Genomic DNA, 22,769 nt, shown 5'->3' on the forward strand with positions numbered 1-22,769 from the left:
TGTTCAATAAAGGGCAGAAGTTGAACATTTCACGCGGCTAAAAGTGATGTCAAGTGGAACAAGGAAACAATCCATTCCCCTCGTAAGCCCGCAGCATCCACAGCCTCTGGATTAGGGATGCTAAAGGGTACATCCCTGACTTCTCTCTTCCAGTCTGGAAGAGACTAATGGACCTGTTGCCCATGAATTTGTTCAGCCCATTTTTGAGTGTGCTGATACTATCTGCCTCCACGACCTCCTGCAGGAACAGCTTCCAGAACTCCACTGCCTACTGGGCAGAAGGACTTAATCTGTTCTAAAATAATCTTGTAACAGTTTCAGTGAATATCTCTGTTTCTAGTATTACGGAATTTACTGAATAACAGTTCTTGTTATGCTTCTCTTCCAGTTGCTACAAAAGCAAGGTGATCTCCTTTGGGAGATGCAGGTTCACAGGGCCTTCAGCAAATTAAATTTGCATCTTCCTATCTTTAATACTAGTCTACTTGATTGGGATTGATTAAGTTTCAAGTGATTTCTTTTTAACTTTCCTACCTTTTTTTGCTTGCTTACTTGTTTCTCTCTCCCCCTTCTGCCCCCTCTCTCTATTTCTATGCCTGCCTTTCTCTCCCTCTGCTCCTTTCTTGCTATCACTCCCCTAATTTTCTTCTCCCATTCCTCACTGTTGTTTTTTCACATCTCGCTCATGCACTTCTGAAGATATAGGAGGACAGCCCGTGGCTCAAGAGCCGCACATGGCTCATGCGGCAGTTCAAGGCGGCCTGCAAAGATACAGCTGGGCACCTGTTACGTGTATTTTTCAAGGTATAGTAGGTTGTGCCTTCTTGATTTACAGAGCGTTGTAAACAGTGTAAGACTGTATAAACGCGTTGACTTTATTGCTATATGAATATTTTACCTCCCAGGTGGGGTGTAACACAAGCAGCACAGCAAAAACTATTGTTGCAGCTTGCGTGCTTGCCTGTTTTAAAAATTCACGCATGCTTAAGAAGAGGTTGGCCCATGGATGGCCCTCCCCATTCATTCAAGAGGAGGATGCCCCATCTCTTCATCTCCTTATAGAAGGAAATAAGAAAGCAGAGCTAAATTGCTGGAGCAGACAAAGAATCAGTCTGTCTCTGCTTCCACCTTTGCTGCAAGTGTTTCAGCAAGTACAAAACTGCCTCAGCGACCCTGATGGGCCATCTCTCTCTGCTGTCCCTTACAGTCACCATTAATGCCTTGCACAACCTTGCTGTCCATAGGAACCTAACACCCTTCTGTCTCAAGTGGTTTTGTGTCTTTTTCCATTCCTCACCTGGAACTCACTCATTCTTTCAGTCTTACCAATGCCTGCAACCTGATTAACCTCATAACAGGACTGAGGGGGTGGAAAAAATTGGAAAAATGCTATTCTAAAGAAAGTATTAAAATTTCACTAGATACTTCAATCCTGGGATGCAACTAAGACAAGCAGCAGGGCAGCTGAAGGCCTGACAGTAGTTACACTCAAAACCTAGATATCCTAGGTCACTCTCGTCACCAGTACACATCATCTTGCCTGATTTCCTAGATCAGGAGAGTGCTGTTGAAGTTTGATTTGAAGTAGGAAGGAAAGTATAGCCACAGCTTCTATGCAATGGAGAACTCTAGATTCATGATATTTTGAGATTTTATTTGGCACAGCTATTTAAAGCTTTCAGTCTTTTCCCCTCTCTCCCACAGACCCCCAAGTGTAAGTAGGCATAAATACTTCTATCAGAAGCCAAAGCACTTACAAAATACGAGATTCTCAAATTGAGAATTATCCCATCAAAAACAAAACTAGACAATTCTTATTGATGAACAACTTATAAGGAAGTCAAGGAGGACACCAACTATAAATGCCTGCATGCATCACCTAATTTATCTCCCTTAAAAAGGTTACCAAGACATACAGGAAATAATGTGCAAATGCAGCATATTACAACAATCAGTTTGATTGATCAGAAACTTCTGGTGAAATGACCTTTTGTGGTACACTACAGTATTGACATAATTGCTTTCAAACTCCGTTACTACAACAGTGTGCATTTTAGCAATCTTTCAGAACCATCTGCAGCAGTTAAACGCTGCTCTAATTAAATATATTGCATTTCCTCCACCACTTACAGGCCACTTCTCTGAGCAGTATACACTTGTTCACAATACCAAATAACACACTGAAAATTTCTAGAAGTTGTCCACTTGAAAATTTCAAACATATGACATATCCATAACAGTCATCACCTAAATTAGCACCTTAAAATTTCAGTGAAGATAGTCAAACTGCACACAAAACCTTTGAGACAGTTACCCTGACAGGATTCCTTTGTAATGATCACTACTGCCCTGAAGCTTTGCTGCTGTCTCCAAAAACTGGCAAAGTTCTGAGTCCATACCAGAAGTATTTTTCTTCTTTTCATCAATTCATTTATCATGAAAAGACACCTTCGCCTTCAGAATTAATTTTTAACGTTGTGGGTCTTTTCACCCCTGCGTGCAACTCTCTGTAGGATCATAACCATCAAAAGAAAGAAAGAAAAAGACGACTCAAAGACCCCTCTCCTGATTTCTTCTTAACAGACACAGGAATTAGTTTCAATGGCAAAAACCTATTGCTCAGATACCCATAGCAGAAATAGCATTAAATACTAGCAGTCCACCTGCCTCAGGAAGCATCTGCCCTCTAGCCCACAGCATTTACTACTGCCTTTACAATTCTCAGTACCAGTTCAAGATTCTCTGTGCTTCCAGCAAGTCCAGCAGCTCCACAGGGAAAGATGAGAAATGCAATTCTCTAATCTCTTAAATAATCATAGCACTGATACAAAGAAAGTGCAAAATACATATGACATGCTGATTTGGTTTACACTAACTTTTGACTCTAAAAGGTGAAGCCTTTGGAGGAATCAAGCCCTCAGTTCTGCACTGATTTACAGAAATAGAGAAGCAAAGAAATTTAACAGGACTCTACCTCATTAATCGTACAGCCTCTTTAATCCAATTACTTTGTATTTTCTCTTAAACAAATGAACTGCCAAAACTTGGCCTAGACCCAGTTCTCAGAACAGCTCAACTTAATCTTACCTGATCTATATTTTCAGTTGTGAAATCATGGAAGAGACTGGAACGAGTCTGAGGAATCAAACACTACATCTGCCCTGAGCTATAATCTGCATGCCTCACTCTCCTTTCCTCCACCACCTCCCATCCCAGGGAGTCCAGGTTAATAAAGAAAAGAACATTGCATATTGGTTCTTGCAAGTTAAGCATACATATCTGTGATATATTCTCCTGGTAATGTCAATTAGCCCCTCATGCACAGAAAATAGGTATTAAATGCACTGTATTAACCATTACACTTTCCACAAATGCCTTGGAAGACCAATTGCATGTGGCTGAAATTTGCAAATTGGCAAGAGAAACAAGAAAACCCCTCTGAATTACAGAGTGTGCAGTGTTTATTTTGACAGTTGTAGTTTATTTATAGTACTTGACAATACATGTTCTCTAGTTCATCTTGTAAAATAATGAAGTCGGTATTTAGACCTCCACTGTTAAGCCTCAGAGCGAAAAATAAGTATAAACTTATTTCATTCAAATAAATGTACAGATTGGCAAGATTCTACTATAATGACTAAATTACATCATTAATTTCACTTAGTTTAAAGCACTTTCTTTGGTGGAGAAAGCATAGCCCTTAACTTTGTATGTGATGAGCAAGTCTGCACAGATGTGTAATAATCTCTTAACCCATTCACGTAAAATGATATCTTCTTTTTGTTTAGTATATTAAATACTTCTAGAGAGGTGCTGTATGGAAGGCTGGTCTGTCAGGTACAATTACAGAAGAGTGCAGGCAGAGCCTGCAGAAGTTTCGCTATGCACTAACTCATTCAATAACCTTAATCCATCAACATAACCTGTACCGGTGCAGGTGAGCTCTGTCTCCGTTCCCAGCACAACCCCCTTCGACAGCGAGGCCAAAGTTAACGTCTTGTCACACAGCATCTTACCGGCTCTCAAGACCAACCTATTCTTCAGAAACCACAAAGCTCTCAGTTGCTAGTAACCTGCCCTTGTTGAAATCCTCAAACACAAAACCATTCCCTATCACTTTCTCAATCCCCTAGACTGGCCAGTTCTCTGTGGATAATTTTGTCTTCATATAAAAAGACAAGATAGATTCAAGCCCTTAAAGTATAAATACTCCACGCAGTGTTTCCCATTTATGTCTACAAAGTACCATATATATATCTCATGAATATTTCTTAGAACAAAACCAGACATACAACCTGCTGCTATACACATATCCAATGTAAAAATCTGCAGACGGAGCTGGAATACAACTGAAGCGAAACCAAATTAAAGACTGCATAACCAAGAGGAAATATTAGAATTTGTCAGATAAAACATATACGCAGCATCATAAACACAGTTGCACAGTGCCCTCCAAGGGCGGCAAAGCTGAAAGTCAAATAATAAAATTAAGTGGTATACAAGAGTGTGCACAGAAGGGATTTCAATCCTCTTTGTTCTTAGCCACGATACAATTTCACAGCCGCTCTCAAGATTCATCGTCCGATGTTTGGCATGCGAGAGCACAGAATGCAGTTCACTTGGGAATTACTGAGCCAGGATGTGCCAAACAACATCTACCACAGCATCAGCCAGCTCCTGCCACAGTGTCCGAGCAGCCTGGCCATCAAAACGCTTCTGATTTTTAAAGGGAGCCAATAAATAAAAACAGGACTATCTTCAGAAAGGTGAATTCCTGTAATATTAACTAATCAATCCACAGTAAAGAAGCTGCTCCTGTCCATCTATTGTCTGAGTACGTCAGGCAGAGGACTTAGCCTGCAGGAGCTGCTACCTACACATACTTCAAATTCACCGACGGTGGAAATGGTATTATTTTTATGGTTTGCAAGCTAGACCATACACAGCTGTGGAGGATCTCTAAATTAGTTAATACACCATTTCAAAAGGAAGAGTTATTTCTCCAGGGACCATGTGCCAAACAAAGGGGGGAGGGAATGCTGAACCACTGGTAGTTTATATGACAAAAGATATTTTTCAACTACACACAGCACTAATTACGAAGGTCCTTCCTATCCTACGGCTGGAAACTTCTCACAGAAAACACTCCGATTTCAGAGAAACTACACGGGGAGGGGGGAAGTGCTAAAACCACTTTTGCAAGCTGATAATTTTCATTAAATGTGATCTGCATGTTTTATTTCTACAAGGAAGTAAAACCCAGTATTTGTGTCATTCTTGCTCTAATAATTTGAGTGCGCACATTAAAAAAAAACTCTTACTGAAATTAAGATTTTTTAATTACAAAATCTAAGACCAGAAAGTTTATGCTAGAAAATGTCTATGTTCAGGAAGGACTATTCCACGCATGAAAATAATAAAAACACCACCAATATTGTAGTTTAACAGTGACAGTCCATCCTCAGATAATACACTAGCTTTAAAAGCAAAAGCACTCAAAGCATTATTGGAGTTGGAGATATTGAGATATACATTTGCAAAAATTTACAAGCACCATAAAAACAAATGTAATCAAAACAAATGCCAGATTTTCATGGTATGTAGATGAAATATATTAATTAGGATATGAAACTATTGAGTTCAAACCAGCCTTTGAGCCACACATTTTCTGCAGACTTCTCTCTAGCCAAGAAATCTTAATTCCGCATTGCAAAGTTTTGAAAACTATGAATATTCCACACATTATAGTGGAGAGCACTTCTCCCCACCATCTATACTGAGACATATATTTATTAAGTGCTGACAGTTAACTTTCACAAGACTCTCCGGGAGATCTGGTCCTTATTCTGTGAATTTACAAAAAACAGGATGAAGGAGCCAGGAAACACAACTGTATTTTATTATTATTTAAATAATGAATTGGTGATAGCATTTCACTCCGAAGCAATGGTAAGCCTTGCAGGCAAATGCTGCATTCAGTAAAGATTTGAAAATTATTTTTGTTTAAATAACAGCTGGTCTTGCCTATGTGGACTTAAATGAGCCATGTGGAGACAAACTTGTTTCAGTTTGGGTAAGAAAGATTAAAAAACATTAATTCTAGTTAATATCCATTTTGGTCCCTCTACACAGATGGGAAAAATAACATTAAATTACCATGCTTACATACAGTCAATACCAGACACCCAATAAAGCACAAATTCAAAGCCCTGCTCGTAAGGCAACCGATGCACACAGTTCCAGCAGAACAGCTCAGCTGTGAGTTAGCCTGAAACAAAGGAGATTTACATGCATTTCTCCACTTCGCCACAGACTTCCTGCGTGACCTTGGACAAGTCACTTGGTTTTTGTGTGCTGCAACTCCCCATCCCTAAAATGGGGAAAAACATTTATTTCATAACCTCACAGCAATTAGCAGATTTACTATCAGGAGATGCTTAGATACAGAGGTCAAATGACATAAAGAGAATAAACAGTACTTAAAGCTTTAATTAACTTCTGTTAAAGCTTTAGAAATCTTGTCAAAGTGACAGAAGGAAAGCTTTGGCACAATACAAGTGTTATCTACAAACAAAGATCAGGTCTGCCTACGTAGCAAGATGGAACCGTATTTTGATATCTGCAGACAGTCGCGGACACAGACTTCCATAACCCAACGCACAGACACGACACACTCCTCTATCACCAACATACTGAGAAGACCAAAAGTCCAAAGTCTCTAGGTACCTTCTTTGAGTTCTAAAACAAGAGTTATAACTTTCTGATACAACACAAAGTAGGAAAAGAAATCACCAGGTACCCTCTTAAAAGATTTGAAATACTTCAGGTCCAAACAGTTATTCTCCAATTCGTATTAACCACTAACCACCCTTTGAACTTGAAAGCCACAAGTTTCATAACTCAGTATTAATATCAGAAGTCAAATCATCTTGCAGACAACAGAAAATTAAAGACCTCTAGAGTGCCAGCATACCGAAAAACGATGAAAAGGTAAGAACCACTCAGAAGTAGCTAAACGCTACACATATACTACACTAGGACACTTATGAGGACAGCATTGCCTCCATCAGGAATCCACAAATTTGTAAAGTGTATTAAATGTATCTCTTCAGAAAAAGTCTTCAAGTCCAAAAATCTACTTTTTGAATGCAGGCCAAATATATACTGCTTTTCCATGCACATATTCTGCATCTCTGCACAAGTAACTGTACTAGCCTGCGTAAAATCAAAATTACAGCCTGGGGAGGGAGACATGGGAGCAAAGGCACTACATGGGACGATGAAGCAGTCAATGAGAGATGAGCACAGGCAAGCATTTGGGGGACACTGGCAAGCTATGGAAAACCAGAAGCAAGGAAACTACTGAGGGGAGAGGAAGTTCTGGGATAAACTTCCCCTCATATTACCCACATATGTGTAAAACCCACGCAGCTGTTCAGTCACAGGGTGTTGAGTGTGTTTGGGGTCTGGGTTTTTGTCTGGGTTGGTTTTGTTTTTTTTTTGTTTTGTTTTTTAAACAGATGATCTGTGGGTTACACACGTAAAAATACAGTCACTGCAAGTTACAAAAATAAAAATGAAACTCATTTGTTTTTAAGCTATTTTGTTTGAAATATCAAATGGTTTTCATTATTTGTAATTGCATCTTATATGTACTGTTTTATAAGAAGAAAAATAAAACAGTTCTTACTAAAAATCATTTACAACCTAAAGCTTTTTCTTTCAATATGCAGAGCTGCTCTGGGATGCGTGAAATATCTTGAACTCCCATTACTGCAATAAGACTGGAAGAAGAACAGCACTTTGCAACGAGGCCAAAAATTAAAGCACGGACAACAATGAACTGCTATCAAACACCAGGCACGGCACAGAACAGGGGAAAATACAAAGATGGTGGCGAGGGGTATAAGAACAAACGTCCAGTAGAAAAAAGAATGTGACGTTTCCAACATAACACAGGATACAGTTTTGGACGCACATTTTCAGATGTGACTTCTGAGACTTTGTCACCCCTAAAGTTGACAGCAGAATAGGTAGTACCTGGTATCATACATAGCTCCCTGAATAAGTAAGTTTTGAGATTAGTCTTGCAGGAGAGAGTGAGATGCCTAAAAGGAAAGGACTGCCCGCCCCCAGCGACACCTGAAAAATGTCTGTAGAGGCACAAAGGCAGCAGAGAGATGAGGGGCTGGGGGGCAGAGGAAAGGTGAGGATAAGCAAAGTCACGGAGGCAGGAAATTGAAACTAAGTTCGCAAACTATGTATTTAATACCTCCCTCACAGCACGCTAATAACATTCATACGAAGGGGAAAAAAAAAAATAAAGGAAAGCAGCGACACTGTTAGCAGGCTTCCCCAGAGCAAATTTTGGCAACCTTAAACATCATGCAGCAGCCAGAGTTTCTCCCTTGCTTAATCTCCTCACACTCTCAAACTGACTATTTCTATTTCTTTTTCCACAAGAGGTGAACTTTCCCTGTAACTACAATAGCTGAAACTCATCTCACTGTTGTGGCAATCAGCACCTGCCTACCCTTTTACAAACCAGCTGCTACAGAGCAGACTCCCAGTGCTTGACTGTGCAATTGGATCCTCATTAGCCATAAGCAGATCTGTTCTCCTTCACTCTCAGTAGTATATTTACTGAAGTAGGATGACTTCACCAAGATGAGCAATACCAAAACTCCTTTGGTCACACACACACACAAACCCCTCCATTCACATTTTCCTACCTGTCAACATATTAAGAAACAGTAACAGCTACACCAGCTTCACCTATTATTTGCAAGAGTTGCCAGCTTTCACTGTCACTCATTTGAAGGTTGGAAGGAATGCAGAATACTTGTAATTGCATTATGGGAGATGATTGATCATCACTACTTGTACTATGAACTAATTTTTACCATTAGAAATATTTATAAAGGCTGAAACAACACAAACTTACTATGTGGGCCTTGAAGTGCATTATCCTCAGTGGTCTATGTAATTAAAGAAAGAAAAATCAAAACCATATTCTATTTTGACAGACAGTCTGCTAGTTCATCTTTACCTGTGAATGATGACAATTGAAACAAGGACAAATTAGGGTTCTATTATATATATATATTATATATATATATTTACTCAAACCTTCAGATGAAACCTGCAATCTGACATACTCATATACTATCACAGCTTTTGGATAGGTTTGTGAAGTTCAGACTGCAGTCCCAGCAGCTTGATCATCCAGACTCAGTTATCTAGAGAGCAAGCCACAGTGCCTTTCTGAGCTGTGCTTCTGGGTTTCTTTCCCATGAAAATCAGGTTATGGTGGGAGGAGGAGGTGAAAGCATGTGGACTTCATCCTGACACAGAACCAGGATGCAGACAGGACAGACACCTCCAGCCCAAGAGCTGGAAGCTCTTATAATATTCAGGTAGTCATTATTGTCACTAAAACAATATTGCCACAGCTAAAGATTTTACAGCTCATCGGTCATCCTCCAAACAGCACCAAAATCTTAGTATCAGCCTAGACCTCTACTCACATGCCTCATCCCATCCTTCTTTGCATTAATTATGATACTCGGGACTGGTACCGAAAGAGTGGCTCTGGACCTGCCAGGCTAACTCTTGTGCTAATGCCTCCCTGCAGACTAACAGTGCCAAAAGCTTCAACAAAAAGGTTCATGTGCATTTGTGGGTGGCAACTCAATACTGAAAAGACCAACTTAGTTATTTATAAACAGAATTTTCTCTGATTTCTGCTATTACCAACATCAAAAGGCCTCAAACCTCAGTCATAGCAAGAAGGTAGGAAGAGAGTTGTGCTTTGGCAACTACAGCTAACACAGACCAGACCGAAAGCCACTTTCCTCTCAAACAAACAACCGCAACCAAAGATGTTACTCTACTGCTGTCTCCCCTCCAAATGCAAAAAGGCTCGGGTCACCAAGCAATGAACCAGATCAACCTGCTAGATGTTTTAAACAAATGGTACAAGTTTCTAAAACATACTTAAAAACAAGCTGCTCTATAAAGGGCAACAGAATATCCCTGCTTGTTATTTCATCAGCTAACATGTGTGCTCCTGTAGGGCACCCACTGAGTGATGAATTCACGCTTCTCTTCCACTGTAAGTTACTGTTCACAACAGAACTCTCTGAGTTAAAAATCTCGTAGCATTTTACTATTCTCTGCTTCCTTGGCAGGACTCTCATATAAATAAGATTAGTGCAGTCAGGCATTAGATTTATAAACCAGAAAAAACAAATAAGGAGAAAGTTTTCACACTCTTCTTTATAGGCCAGTTTCAGAAACATACACACAAAGCAGTGTAACAGACTGAAACGCAATTGTTAAAAAACAAACAAACAAAACCAAAACCAAACCAAACCCCAAAACAAACAGAAAACTGGTATCAAAACACATATAATCTCCGGAGGCCCCCCTACCTGGAAACCACTTAATGTCATCAAAGCATTCACAAAAGTACTGTCGGCCATCCAAAACAGCCATTCCACTGCTCCATCCAGAGCCTCCGAGGACAGCTACAACACACACAGGCACACTTCAGCCCCTCACCTTCCCCCACCCTCCTCAGGGAAGGAATCGACACCAACCTGCAGTTGGGAGGTGGATCTAAGGTGATGTCAGCCAATTCCTTCTGAATCCTGTGGCAATAAAAGCAAGAAGGAACAAAGGTAAGTCACTGTGTGGGACAGCAGTTAACACATATGCCTTACAGACATACTGTCACCGCGAGTTTGCAACACTACATAAGAGCGAGGCACTCTCAGCTGCAGCCTCCCACCAGTCCAAACACACGAAGCAGGACAGGCACCGTTACAGAGACGGCCAGAAAAGCAGACAGGCACCGTGCACTGAACCCAGGCAGGTGCACTGTTGTATGCTCCCATAAAGATGCCAAACACACAGGGGCAGTGGAAAAGCCTGCCTGCTTTACTCTGCCAACCAGCCTGTAAATGAGGCAAAACCTCTGCAAATGCGATGCACCAAGTGCTACAAGGAAACTGCAGTCTGAAAAGGAATTTTGTCTTGCTGGATTGAGAGAAACAGTCATTGCCAAATTAGCTCCCCCCCCTCTTCCCCTCAGCTTCCCATCACCATCCTGAGAAAAAACACCAGCCCCAAGGGAGTGAATAACTGCGCCATTCCCAAGGACACTTAAAGGAAGGTGAATATCTCTTTCTGAGGCTCCTGCATGTTCCTGCCAGCTTCAATTCTCCCCTCTCTTCACCCTCAAGAGCCGCACAACATCCCCACGTCCCCTCCCTCAGGACTCCAGACGCTCCCTTGCTTCACCGCGTTCAGACAACACCCTGTCCTCCCTGCCCAGACTATTCTGGGCTCACGCTGCTTTTGCCACAAAACGCCCAACCAGCTATCATCCCCTTCCCTGGAGTCCCATTACTGTCACTCAGGCTTCCCCTCCAGATTTCCCCACCCAGCACTCAGTCTGCCTCCCTTCTCCTTTAAACTCAGCCAGCATCTTCTGCCTCTCCTCCACTTGTCATACATGAGAACCACAGCCTTTTCATATTAGGCAGTTTACAATCTTCTTTTTAAAATAGTTAAGGGCACGACATGTAAACACCGCTTGCCACTATCTATGTCAGTTTGCCATGGAAACCTGCTGAGTGGAGATCTGGAATAACCAAACTGCCTAAATTCTACAAAGCCACAGAGAACTTAGTTGCGACGACAGGGCATTTGCATAAAACCCCAGTCACTTTTGACACCTCCAGATACAACCTCTCTGTGCTGCTTGGCAAAGCTGTTCAGTGAGATGGTTTATTATTCTTGCTGAAGTACTGCAAGTTTGCTTGAAAACTTCCATTTGTCAGCTTAGCTCCCTGGAGCAGGATGGTGCTGAATTCAGGTGAAACACAGAATAAATAAGAAAGGGTAACAATTTATTTTTTTAAAAAAATGAGTGGCTCCAAGAGTCTGTTCAGGTGAAAAAAACTGACTGGCATAGCTGTTCTGGAATTACTATTCTATGCAGGCATCTCTCCCCCATGTAGAAATTATTCCGGAATAAAAATGATTTCATTCTCAAAAAAAAAAAAAAAACAAAAAACAAACCAACCCACTCTGTGCTTTGAGCAAAGGCTATTTTAGAGCAGAATGTCCACAAGTGGACCTGCTGTGGGTTATTTATTCTAGTCAACATCCAGCCATACACAGAAAATTCAATATAAGTGATGAGCAAACAGAAACACAGTAATATATTTGGTGGAAAAGATTTGGGGCTACATTACACCAATTGCACTGGAGTGCACTCCCCCAGCGCAAGCAAACTCAAAACTCTTCACAAACATTAATTAATCCCCAAAGCAGTCCTGGAAAGAAAAAAGCCACCCTAGATCAATCCCAGCCTACAGAGAGGGAAAGTGACGTTGAAATGCAATGCCTTACTCAGGACCATACAGTGTCCAGTAGCAGAGAAGGAATTAAGGTCCTACATGCCCATCCTACACCATCCCTAAAACTGATGCTAAAAACGAAAAAGGAAAAGACAGTGGAAATAATCGAGGGACAGAATAACAGCCCAGAAGAAGAAAAGACAGGAAAATATTTGGGATGGAACAGAAGAAGCAGCAGGAAGAGAGACCAGAGGGCAGTGAAGTTGGGCAGACACTCGCTACGCCAAGACACTGAAAAAAGTGAGACAATGGCAGCTTCGTGTGGAAAGGCTGAGCATAAGGGCTAGAGATGAGGAACGGGAGCAGCAAGGGAGCAGCGGGGGAACAGAGCAAAATAAAATGAGGAAGGAGAGAAGATGCAGCAAATCAGTGAGAAAACTGACTGCAGCCTCACCTCTTGGCACTGGTAGATAGCAGCTTAGAGTTTTTACTCATGCTGACTTTGCTTTCCTTCTTCTTAGGCGTGCTTGTCTCTTTCTCTGTCTGTTGGTTGGAGGATGAAGATGAGGAGGAGCTGGTGCTGGCCCTCGAATCGTCATCCGACATAGCGACCCCCCCACCACACACCCCAACCTGGAGAGGAGACACCATGGGGCGTGGGGAACAAACAGTGAACACAAACACACAGAGAAAGGCCCCTGACAATCTCGCTCTGTGTTTGGGTCATGCTCCTTTTAAAGGGCCCTCGTGTCTCCCTCTCCTCTTCAGGCCTTACAGTTGAAGCAGGAGGAGCAGTAGCCTCCCCTGCACTAGGAACACCGAGGAGCAAGGGGAAAGGGACTTTTAAAGCTTCCTCTCAGAAAGCAAGTGCGAGATGAGAGGAGGAGACTGGAAGGAGAACGACTGCAGGGATCAGGGAAGCTCAAAGCAATTCCTTCTAATCTCCCCCAAACTGCACACACCAGAGGAGCCATCACCACCCACCACTATCCAGCCTAGGGGTGCAGGAGATAAAAATGGAACAGCTCTGGTCCCTTGGGTTCCCGGGAGGCACGTGGGGGAGGCGAGAAGGGACAGGGCTGGGGGGTGACCATGGCCAGCACTAAAATGGAAGTGGGGCATCATTAGCAACAGTGGGGAGACCCCGAAGGAGGATCTGGGACCTGCGGTGGGGAAACCCCTGCCTGCTGGATATCCCCTGCCTGCTGGATCGGGTGTTGGGAGCTGGGGGGGGGGGGTGGGGGGTGAGGCAGGGAGGAGGGGAATGAACAGCTAAGGATGGAGCAGGGTGCACGGAGGGGACCCGCCGAGGCCCACTGCACCGAGGGGCATGCCAGCAAAGGGGGACGGGAACAGAGCGTCCGTGCTGGGGGGTGCGGGGGGGGAGGCAAGGAAGGGCCAGGGCCTACGAGGGGTGAGAGCCGAGGGCCTGGGGAGGCCGGCGGCTGGGAGGGGGGCGGCGGGGTGCCGGGGGGAGGCAGCCCGGTTCCATACGGGCACCTCGGGGGCACAGGGGAGGAGGGCGAGCACGGAGGGCTGCCGAGGGCAGGTCCGCACCCGAGAGGGGCGAGAAGCCGTCGGGAGGGATGGGGAGGCTGGCAGGGCGCCCCGGGAGAGTTGGGGTGGCAGCGAGGGGGGCAGCCGCGGGCCCGGGGCGGGCGGCGGCGGGGCAGCAGCGGGCCGGGGGGCCGGCACACGGCCGCCTCCCCCCCAGGGCCACCGGCCCCCGCCGAGCTCCCCGGCCCCCGCCGGGCCGCCCCCGCTGCCGCCCCTCCGCCGGGCGAGAGCCGGGGGCGGGGGGGCCCGGCCGCGCTCCCCCGGCCGCGGGCCCGCAGGGCCAGGCGGCGAGGGGCCGGGGGGACAGCGGTACCTGACAGCCCCGGGCGCGATCCCCCTGCCCCGCCGGCTCCGCCGCCTCCCGCCCCATCGCCGGGCCGCGGCCGGCCCTGCCCCTCGCCCCTGCCCCCGGGGCCGGCGGGGAGGGCGGCGGGGGGGTGCCCCGTCCCCCTACCTCTCCCTTTGTGTCTGGCTGCTCCTCCTCGGTGCGGCTGGGCCTGGCCACTCGTGTCTCTCTCGCTGGGAGAGAAGCGGAAGTGCTGCAACAGCAACTATTAAACAGGCAATGGCTTCCCTGGCTGCCTCCCCCACCGCCGAGCGGGGCTGGGGGGCGGCGGGGCCGGGGCGACACCCGCCGCCGCCTCGCACGGAGCGGGGGCCGGGGCGGGGGGCAGGCGGCGGAGCCCCCGCTCCGGGGATGGAGGGGGGATCCCGGCAGCCCCAGTCGCACCGTCCCCGCGCCCCCCCTCCGGCGGCTGCTGGGGAAGGAAGAAAGGGGCGCTCGGAGGGGGGCGGGAGTTTTTAATGGAGACCCTCTGGAAAGTAATCTGCAGGGGGGCCGGGGGGGAGGGATAAACGCCCTCCCCGGCTCCGCTTCTGCTTCCGTGCGGGAGCCCCAGAGGGACGCGGTGGAGGCAGGTGGCTGGGAGAGGGGGCAAGCGCCCGGGGCCGCTTTTTTAAGGCTGAGAGGGGGTTATTAGGCTTGGCGGGGGGGGCTGCTTGCTTTCCTCCTATTCTTACAACAGTTTCAACCCCAGAGCTTCTCCCCTGCCTCACCTGCTTTGTCCCTCCGGCGGCAGCAGCAACTTCTCACCTGTCTCCGTTGGAAAGCAATAAGAGAAAAAAAAAAAGGAAAAAAAAAAAAAAAAAAGGAGCCCAGCCCAAAGCCCCCCCCGCCCCCCCGCCAGCCAAAAGGAATCCCCGGCAGCTTTCCCGTCTCTCACCTGTTTCAGCCCTAAAGCAGCAGCTGTGTCTTCCCTTCCCTCCCCCGGCTCAGCCCTCAACCAGCAGCAGGAGCAGCCGCTTCCCACTCGCCCTCGCCCGGAGTTCAGGATTCCATTGTCCCCCACACTGCACTTGGTGACATCACTGACACACAAAGAAGGGGTACTTCGTGATGTCATCAACGCATGCTGGGAGAGAAAACAAAATCTTGGGCTCGGGGCTTGGCAGCGACAGCACGAAAAAAAACCCTTCGATTTTCCAAAGGTAAAAGTATTAGGGATTTTTTTTTTCTTTTTTTTTTTTCTTTTTTCCCCCGAGTCCCCTGATGGGGAGCCCGTCTGCGGGAAAGGCGCTCCGCCGGCGGGGCTGCTAGCGTATTGTATTTGCGAGGCGTTTTACTCATCTCCCCGAAGCCTTCCCTGTCGATCTCTCTCTCCCTTGCCCACCCGACGGAGAAAAGCAATTCGGCCGGAGCGACCCGCCGCCCCCAGCCCACGCGTGGGCGCGGGCGGCAGCCGGCCGCCCCGCTGGGCTGCCGCGGCTCGCCCTGGAGGTGCCGGACCCACTCGGGAAGGGACAATAGGGACCGGCATTCCCACCGACCTCACCCGGGGCAAATTTGGCTCGGTGCCGCCAGTTTCCACCGCCTATCGAGGGATCGCCTATCGAATTACTCGGTATCTCCAGCGGTCGACAATACAATGACTGTCACCACCGCGCGTCACGATAATGAATAGGAGTTTGCATTTTCACCGTTCCTCCCGCGGGAGGACCCCGAGGTGATCCGCAGGCACACACGGCTGCTGTCTCGACAGAGCGCTGTTACGATATGACGCCTTGGGACTCCCATTACAAAACCGAGGCCGCCGGAGCGGCGGGGGTGACACGGCCCCGCGCCCGGGGGGACACCCCGGGGCTGGACATCCCCGCTGCATAGCCACCGGGGCGGGGGGGCAGCCGAGGCCGGCACCTCCTGAAGCCCAGGCTCCCCGTCCCATGCTGCCAGGCGCTGCCCGTGCCCGGGGGCTGCCGCGGGGCCCGGGGCCGGCGACCCCCCGGCCCCGCACGCCAAGATGGCCCCAGCGGTTGGCGGCTGGGCGAGCGGCGGGCCTCCCCCCGGCGGCTCTGGGGAGCCCCGAGGGGCTCGGCGGGCGGAGGGCCCGGGTCCGGCCGCGGGAAGAGTTGCCGAGCCCTCGCAGCGAGCGGCCTTGCCCGGGTGCTGCCCTGGGGCTCCTGTGGGACCCGGCCCTCTGCCCACCGGCCGGACAGGTGGCGTGAAGCTGCCGAACCTCTCCGGGAGGACCCTGCCCCTTAGCAAGGGCGCAGACTTGGGTGGGGACAAAACCGTAAAGGTTGGGCTGGGTAATGGGTGCCTGTGGCTTCTTTTGGGGACACTTGGGACATGGAGAAGAGGGGTGTTGGGGGCAGGTGGAAGCAGGACTGCCAGGGGATGCTGAGCCGAGCCTCTGTGGGACAGCGGCTTCACGCTGTTGTGACTCACCACTAGGATCTTGTCATGGCACTGATCTGTCACCATTTGTATCCAGTAATCCTTGAGCCAGAGGAATCCCTGGAGGGGACACCAAAGCAGGGACAGCATTTCCCTTTGTCACCCTTCCCTCTGTTTCCTTGGACCTCTGCATCTGCTGCTTCTGCCTCCTCATCCTCCCCCTCCGTCCCCCCCAATTTTCAGCGCACACATCTCAGCAGCACTTCATTTCACCTGGCTTAATCCCGAAACTGCCTATGCTCCCCACAGACTTGCGGCCCAGTCTCTGCGTGGTCGAGCAGTGCGGTGTGTTGGATAGGGACACCAGCAACGTTGTGAGAGCCACCCTGACAAAAGAAGGAATTCCACTGCAGTGTCACACTTCCTGGCCTTTGCCTGGATTTTTTTGGTTTTGGGTTGGGTTTTTTTTGCTAACCCTCCTCTTCAGTCTTTGTTACCTGTGGTACTACATATTACGCCTTGGTGAATTGTCCTCCAAAGGCAGCTTGCTAGCATAGTCAACCTGTCTAGTTTGACCTATGGGAATGACGCTTGAAAAGTCATGTTCATCCTTCCCTCCAGTAACTGTGGAGCTTTGGCATCTCCACCATTGACAAGGGCCTCCAAGGCACATAATAAATTTCATGAAAACTGGCATTTAGATAAAGGGGGGTGATCTGATCACTTAGTGCCCCTCATTGACGAAAGGGGGGAAGAATTCACCTCCTATATACTCAACATCAACCCAGCTGCTCTGTCAGCATTTTCCAAACTAACCCGGGGGGCTGTGGAGGATGGGGCTGGCGGTATGGTGCTACGTGCCAGGCGACAAATACAGGAGATGAAAGGACACAAAGCAAGGTGACGAGGCTTCACAAATTTCACTGCTTATGGGATAACTTTTTAAAAACAGAAAATTTCGCTTTCACCACAAACAAACCTCCATCCCTTTCCTGTCATCAGAGGAAACCTGCACCAAAGTCAAATGAGACAACTGATATTAATAATGAAAGCCCTCCACTTCTGTAATAGGGGGCAGGGAAAACCTAAAGATTGTTACAAAATCACACACACACTTCTCCTTTATGATGTTAATAACCTTGGTAGGGGGTTATCCGTACACTAACCTTTTCTGCAGCACACAATCCTTGGTAACCCTGTTCAAAGTAATAATACAATAACCAGCAGCAGCAGTTATTTACTTTGAAGCCTACCCAGAAACGCCATTTACTGAAAGCACCTACTAATGTCATCGCTTGAGCAGCTGTTACAGTGGTAGCTCCCAGGTTATGACTTACCTCCTAGGTCATGGCTAGGATCAGGCAACAGGCTGTTCTCCTGTGCTAGCCACGCTGTACTCATAGCCCAGGTGAGAGAGGAAGCCAAGAATCTATGCCCAGAAACATTTTTGCAGCTTGCCTTGCTCCCACCCACGATTGTCCTCTCAGCCCTGCATGGACACCGAAGAACTGGAAAAGAGTGCAGAACATGATCTTTTTCCCAGCAAACAGGAGAACTAGCTCCTCTAATCCAATCTTTTCCCATCTTGGGAATTTTGACAAAACCTCACTGATCTGCTTCTATTTCTTTTCTGTAAAGTGTGTGCACTTTATCAGGCGAGCTTTCTTTCTTATCAGTGCTTCCTCTCTCTGTCTCCTTACCTTTTTCTCTCTCTCTCTCTTTTTTTTTTTTTTGCCAAGTTGTGCAAAGGACTTGCAGAGGAAAACTGACTCAGATTATTCATTTTCACTGTGCCCCAAGCTTTTTTAATCGATGGCACTAGGTCAGTGTAGCAACTGAATAGGATTAGTCACTTTTCCCTCTGGATTGAGTTTGGAGGAGGCTGCAAAGCTAGATGACTAGAACCGAGTTGCCTTTGGGGCTTTGAGCTTAATTCACAGCAGAAGATAGCCAATTCAAATCACTCTGAGCCTCCTGCTAAGGGAAGGTGACTAGGATTAGTCCCTTTGTACCATCTCAGCTCCAGATACATTTTCAGCATTCTTCCTGGCTGGTCTGTTTGGTCCTGAGCCAAAGCCCCTTATATTTCCACCAATTCCAGTGAGTTTTGCATCAGGCCTTTTGTTGGGAGCAGAAAAGAAATGATAATCTGTTTGGCTCTCCTAATGTCAGCTCACTGCTAATGTGACACTTGCAAGTGACAGTGGGAAAGCCAGAAACATGCCGATATCTCACGCAGTCCTGTGATGACACACTTTGTCCTTTTTGTGTGACCCTGTGATACAAGGTGAGGTAGAAAGGAAAAGCTACGATGAGCTCAGGACAGCTATTTGAATAAAGCTAGGCAGAAACTCTGAATTGGGCCAGAAGAGGAAGGAACTGCATTCAAATGACAGAAAATGTAACAGAGAAAACACAAGTGGCTCATTTATGTGATATAAGGGTAATGAATTTACAGGCTCACCCTTCGGTTTCCTGCTCACAACTATCTTGCCGTAACTTAATGAGGCAGTCCAACTTCCCTTGCTATAATTTTCTCACACAATACAGCTCTTAGTCCTTAGAGTTATGTCTTTTTCAATTCCTTGCAGAAGAATGAAAGGGTCCACAAACAGAAAAAGACTTGTTTCCTCTGCTTTTATTGCAGTACCAAAGAGGACTTAGTTGTGGAAGGAAAAGTTTAGTTCTCATTGTCAGACCCCTACTATTTGCTACTTGGTTTTGGTTTTGTTTGAGACTAGTCCTCGGAGCTTTCTGAAGGCCTGGCTGAGAGACTGTCGTGTGGGCAGAAAGACTTGGGACCTGTTACATGTCTTGGCCTTTTTAAAGTCCTAGCCAAACTCCCACAGACTTGAAGAGTGGCTGGCAATTAATTCTGAAAGCTTAAGCAGAGAAGTATAGCTGCATATAGCTATACATACCTTCTACCTCTACCGTGCTGCTTTTATGCCTCTCCTGGTATATGGTCTGTTTCATTTTGGTAACTGAAAAACTGAAGATGCTTAGATCAGTTCAGTTTCACAGCAGCATAAGAAGTTTCATGAGATATATTTCCAGGGTTTTCTGCCTTGCTTCCAGGTGATGAGATTGAGCCTTAAAATTGCTTTACCTTGAAGATACAATGGTTCACTGCTTTCTCAGTTTACCCTGTCTATAGCTAGTACTTAGTGATCAGGACTGAGAAATATGTGATGCTTTCCCTGTCTATGTCTCTAGCAGTCACTCCATATTTCTGACCCTCATTTTCCCTCCTGTAAAAGAAGAGAATGATGTTAATCAGGAGTTAGACTGAAAATGTAAATAGAGGTGCACATGCAGACTTCACCCCTAGCCACTCATTATACTTTCCTGTAGCTTCCTTTTAGTGCCTGATGGATCTGCTTTTCTGCAGAACGCTGCCTCCCCAGTGGTCTCTCTGCTTCCTTCGGGCTTTGCAGTAGCTGGCTCTGCTTTTCTTCTCCATCTCTGCAGCACACAGGCTCCATGGATTGCTGTATTCCAGACTCCTTGGCTTTTTATCTTCTGGCACTGCATGCTCCCTTAGTTCAGATGTTTTTCCTGCTTCTGCCTCTTTTTCAGTTTACAGAAACTGCTGCTTTATTGATTGTCAACAGCTCTCCATTTCTACATACCACTTTTCCTTGGCAGCAGTACACAGGTCATGAAGAAACTCAGAAAGTGGAGTGATTATACTACATTAAGCGGTAGATGGACTATCGTCCATCAGTCCTGCCCTAGGAGAGCTCCCAGGGCAATGATATTCCTGTTGGCAAGAGCCCTGGGAGAGGTAAAAGGTGCTGGCCAACATGACCCAGACAAAAGGACTCCTGGAGGCAATGGGTCAAACAGCAGCAAATGTACTATTTTTGCCACTCTTCTCCTGCTAACTTGCAGGAAATTCCAACTTGACATTTAAACTCGTGTTTGCTTTTTATTTGTCACCACTGAACAGCCAATGATAATGGCCAGTGCTGGACCAAATCCGTACTTGAAGCTTTCTGCCACAGTAATAAATGGTTAGGATGTGACATTCCTATGCTGGCATAATGCCAGGTGTAGCCCAGGAAAATCCAGTCTAAAAGACTGTTTTGCCAGCACAAACGGCACCTCCCGATGTTACGTTTTGCCTGTACGACTGTCTTGCCTGCACAGCTATCCCAAGAGATCTTTTTCTGGTGTAAGTTTAACCTCAGAGTGTCTCTGTCTTGCAACAGAATAGTCAGAGAACCGGTGAGGATGGCTTATTAATAGTGTACGCTCTCAGTTTATGCCTCTGCCTTTGTAGGCTGCTTTGATAAAGTCAGATGAAAAGGACAGTATTTTTCATACGGTCACCAGAATGTTACAGGTTGACCATACACCCCGAAGACGTACCCTGGAAAATCACTCATTGTGGAGATGCAGATCTGCAATACGACATATAGAATGTCAGTCAATTGTACGGAATGGGCTATTTAAGAACTCAGCAATAAGTGGACAAAGTAATTTTCCTAGTATCTGAGGCAAAAGGGTTTCTCACCATATAAATAATACTTACACCTACAGACCTTTCTTTCTGCCCTTTCAAATATTTCTCGGTGTCACAGTATGTGTCACTGGCTCAGATGGGTTAGTACAAGAAAATCTGCTTTGCTTGCTCATATGCTGAATTGGTAATATTCTTATTCTAGTTTATTCTTTCTACTAAAAAAATGAGTGATTCCCTGTCTGCTCCAATTCTGTGGATTTGTAAATCCATGTGGGGAAAAAATCCACATGTCCTAACATCTCAGAAAATGTATTTAGTGAGGATTTCAATTGAGTCTTTCAACCTCTGCCTCCTCATCTAACAAAGGTTCTTCTCAACAGAGAAGGATCAGGAGAGGTGTTCAGGGCTCAGTAATTTCACTCTGTGGTTTGACTACAGTTCAAGACTTCAATGGTCTTCAACTGCAATTTTTCTCCCTAGGCCTCCTTATTATTAGAGCCCTTCAAAAGGAAGCAATAGAATCACTCAGACTTTTACAGATCCCTGATGCTGCATTCTTGAGAAACCAGTGTATAGCACTTCTTTTCTTCTTTTTTGTCTGACCAGCACGTGGAAGAAAAGAATAGAACATGCATCTGATTGTTAACCATTACTTATTTTAACACTTAAATAATATATTTTTCATATTTATTGAGGGATAGAGCATTCTTCATTTCTCACGTAAAATCCATAGTTAAAACAAAAAGGTGTATGCTATTAAAAACTTCAGCATTATAGAGCCCTTCATTTCAAGACTTCTTAAATGCCATTGTCTATTTTTTTCTTCCTGATATAGGCCATGGTAACTCTCAGATTATGCCAAAGGTTATAGAAGTGTTCACAGCATGGACTAAAACTTCACTCGGAAAATTTTCTCATTATCCCTTGTCACATTCATGATCACAAAACTTCTATGTAGCATCTTCAGCAATTGCTTACATGGAAGTATAAGCTTAGGAAACCTAAACATTTCTGAATACCTGTAAAAGACTTTTATTTTGTTAAATAACCTTGTGTTGTTCTGCTCTCTTCCCATACAATCATAAAAGATGTCTTTGAAATGTGGCTTCTTGCTAAGCTAAAGAATGTCATGTCTATGGCCTGAAGGATAGCTAGATATTTCAGGCTTTGTCCACACAGGCACATTTCACCCTTCACATCAATACAGCTATAGAGATATAGTTAAACAAGCATAACCCTACCTGTGAACTCCTGGCCAAACATAAAAATACTGTCTCCAGTTCAACTGAAACCCTTTCCAGAGCAATATCAGTCAAAATTGGAAAAAGACTCACTTCTAGAGTGTTCACACAAGGAACTATACCACTATAATTACATAACATTACATAATATAATAACCTGTCTTGTTGCACAGACATGCTTTGGGAAACTTTATCCATGGTGTAACGAAGTTGCTCTGCTAACCTTTTCGTTCAACATTTCCGTTGTGTTAGACCTGAAACAGGAGGACCTTGCTTTGATGCTGTGTTTGTGTTCCTTTGTCAAAGAATTATTGCACCTTTTCTCCTCCTTTGGCTTTTTCTTTTCTTGCCCTCTCCCCATAGCCTGAAGCACTGCCTTTCTCCATATTTACCTGGCCATGATTCTCTGCTTCTTTTTCACCTTTTCCACTTTTTCTTCTTTACACGCTTCCTTGTTTCTG

General features: G+C 45.8%; 1 protein-coding gene across 1 annotated transcript in view; it reads right to left on the bottom strand.

Annotated features, from left to right (window-relative positions):
- LOC309589293 (ubiquitin-conjugating enzyme E2 E1) overlaps positions 1–14,450 on the bottom strand; it is a 45,563-nt gene extending 31,113 nt beyond the window's left edge. Inside the window, exons 1-3 of the mRNA XM_082309279.1 lie at positions 14,380–14,450; positions 12,823–13,001; positions 10,602–10,652 (exon numbers count right to left, since the gene is read on the bottom strand). Coding sequence (XP_082165405.1) covers positions 10,602–10,652; positions 12,823–12,974 — 203 coding nt within the window. The 5' untranslated portion in view covers positions 12,975–13,001; positions 14,380–14,450. The remainder of the gene's footprint in view (positions 1–10,601; positions 10,653–12,822; positions 13,002–14,379) is intronic.
- Between the last annotated feature and the right edge of the window lie 8,319 nt (positions 14,451–22,769).

This window comes from Platalea leucorodia (genome assembly GCF_965183815.1).
Source record: "Platalea leucorodia genome assembly, chromosome: 1".
Taxonomy (NCBI): domain Eukaryota; kingdom Metazoa; phylum Chordata; class Aves; order Pelecaniformes; family Threskiornithidae; genus Platalea; species Platalea leucorodia.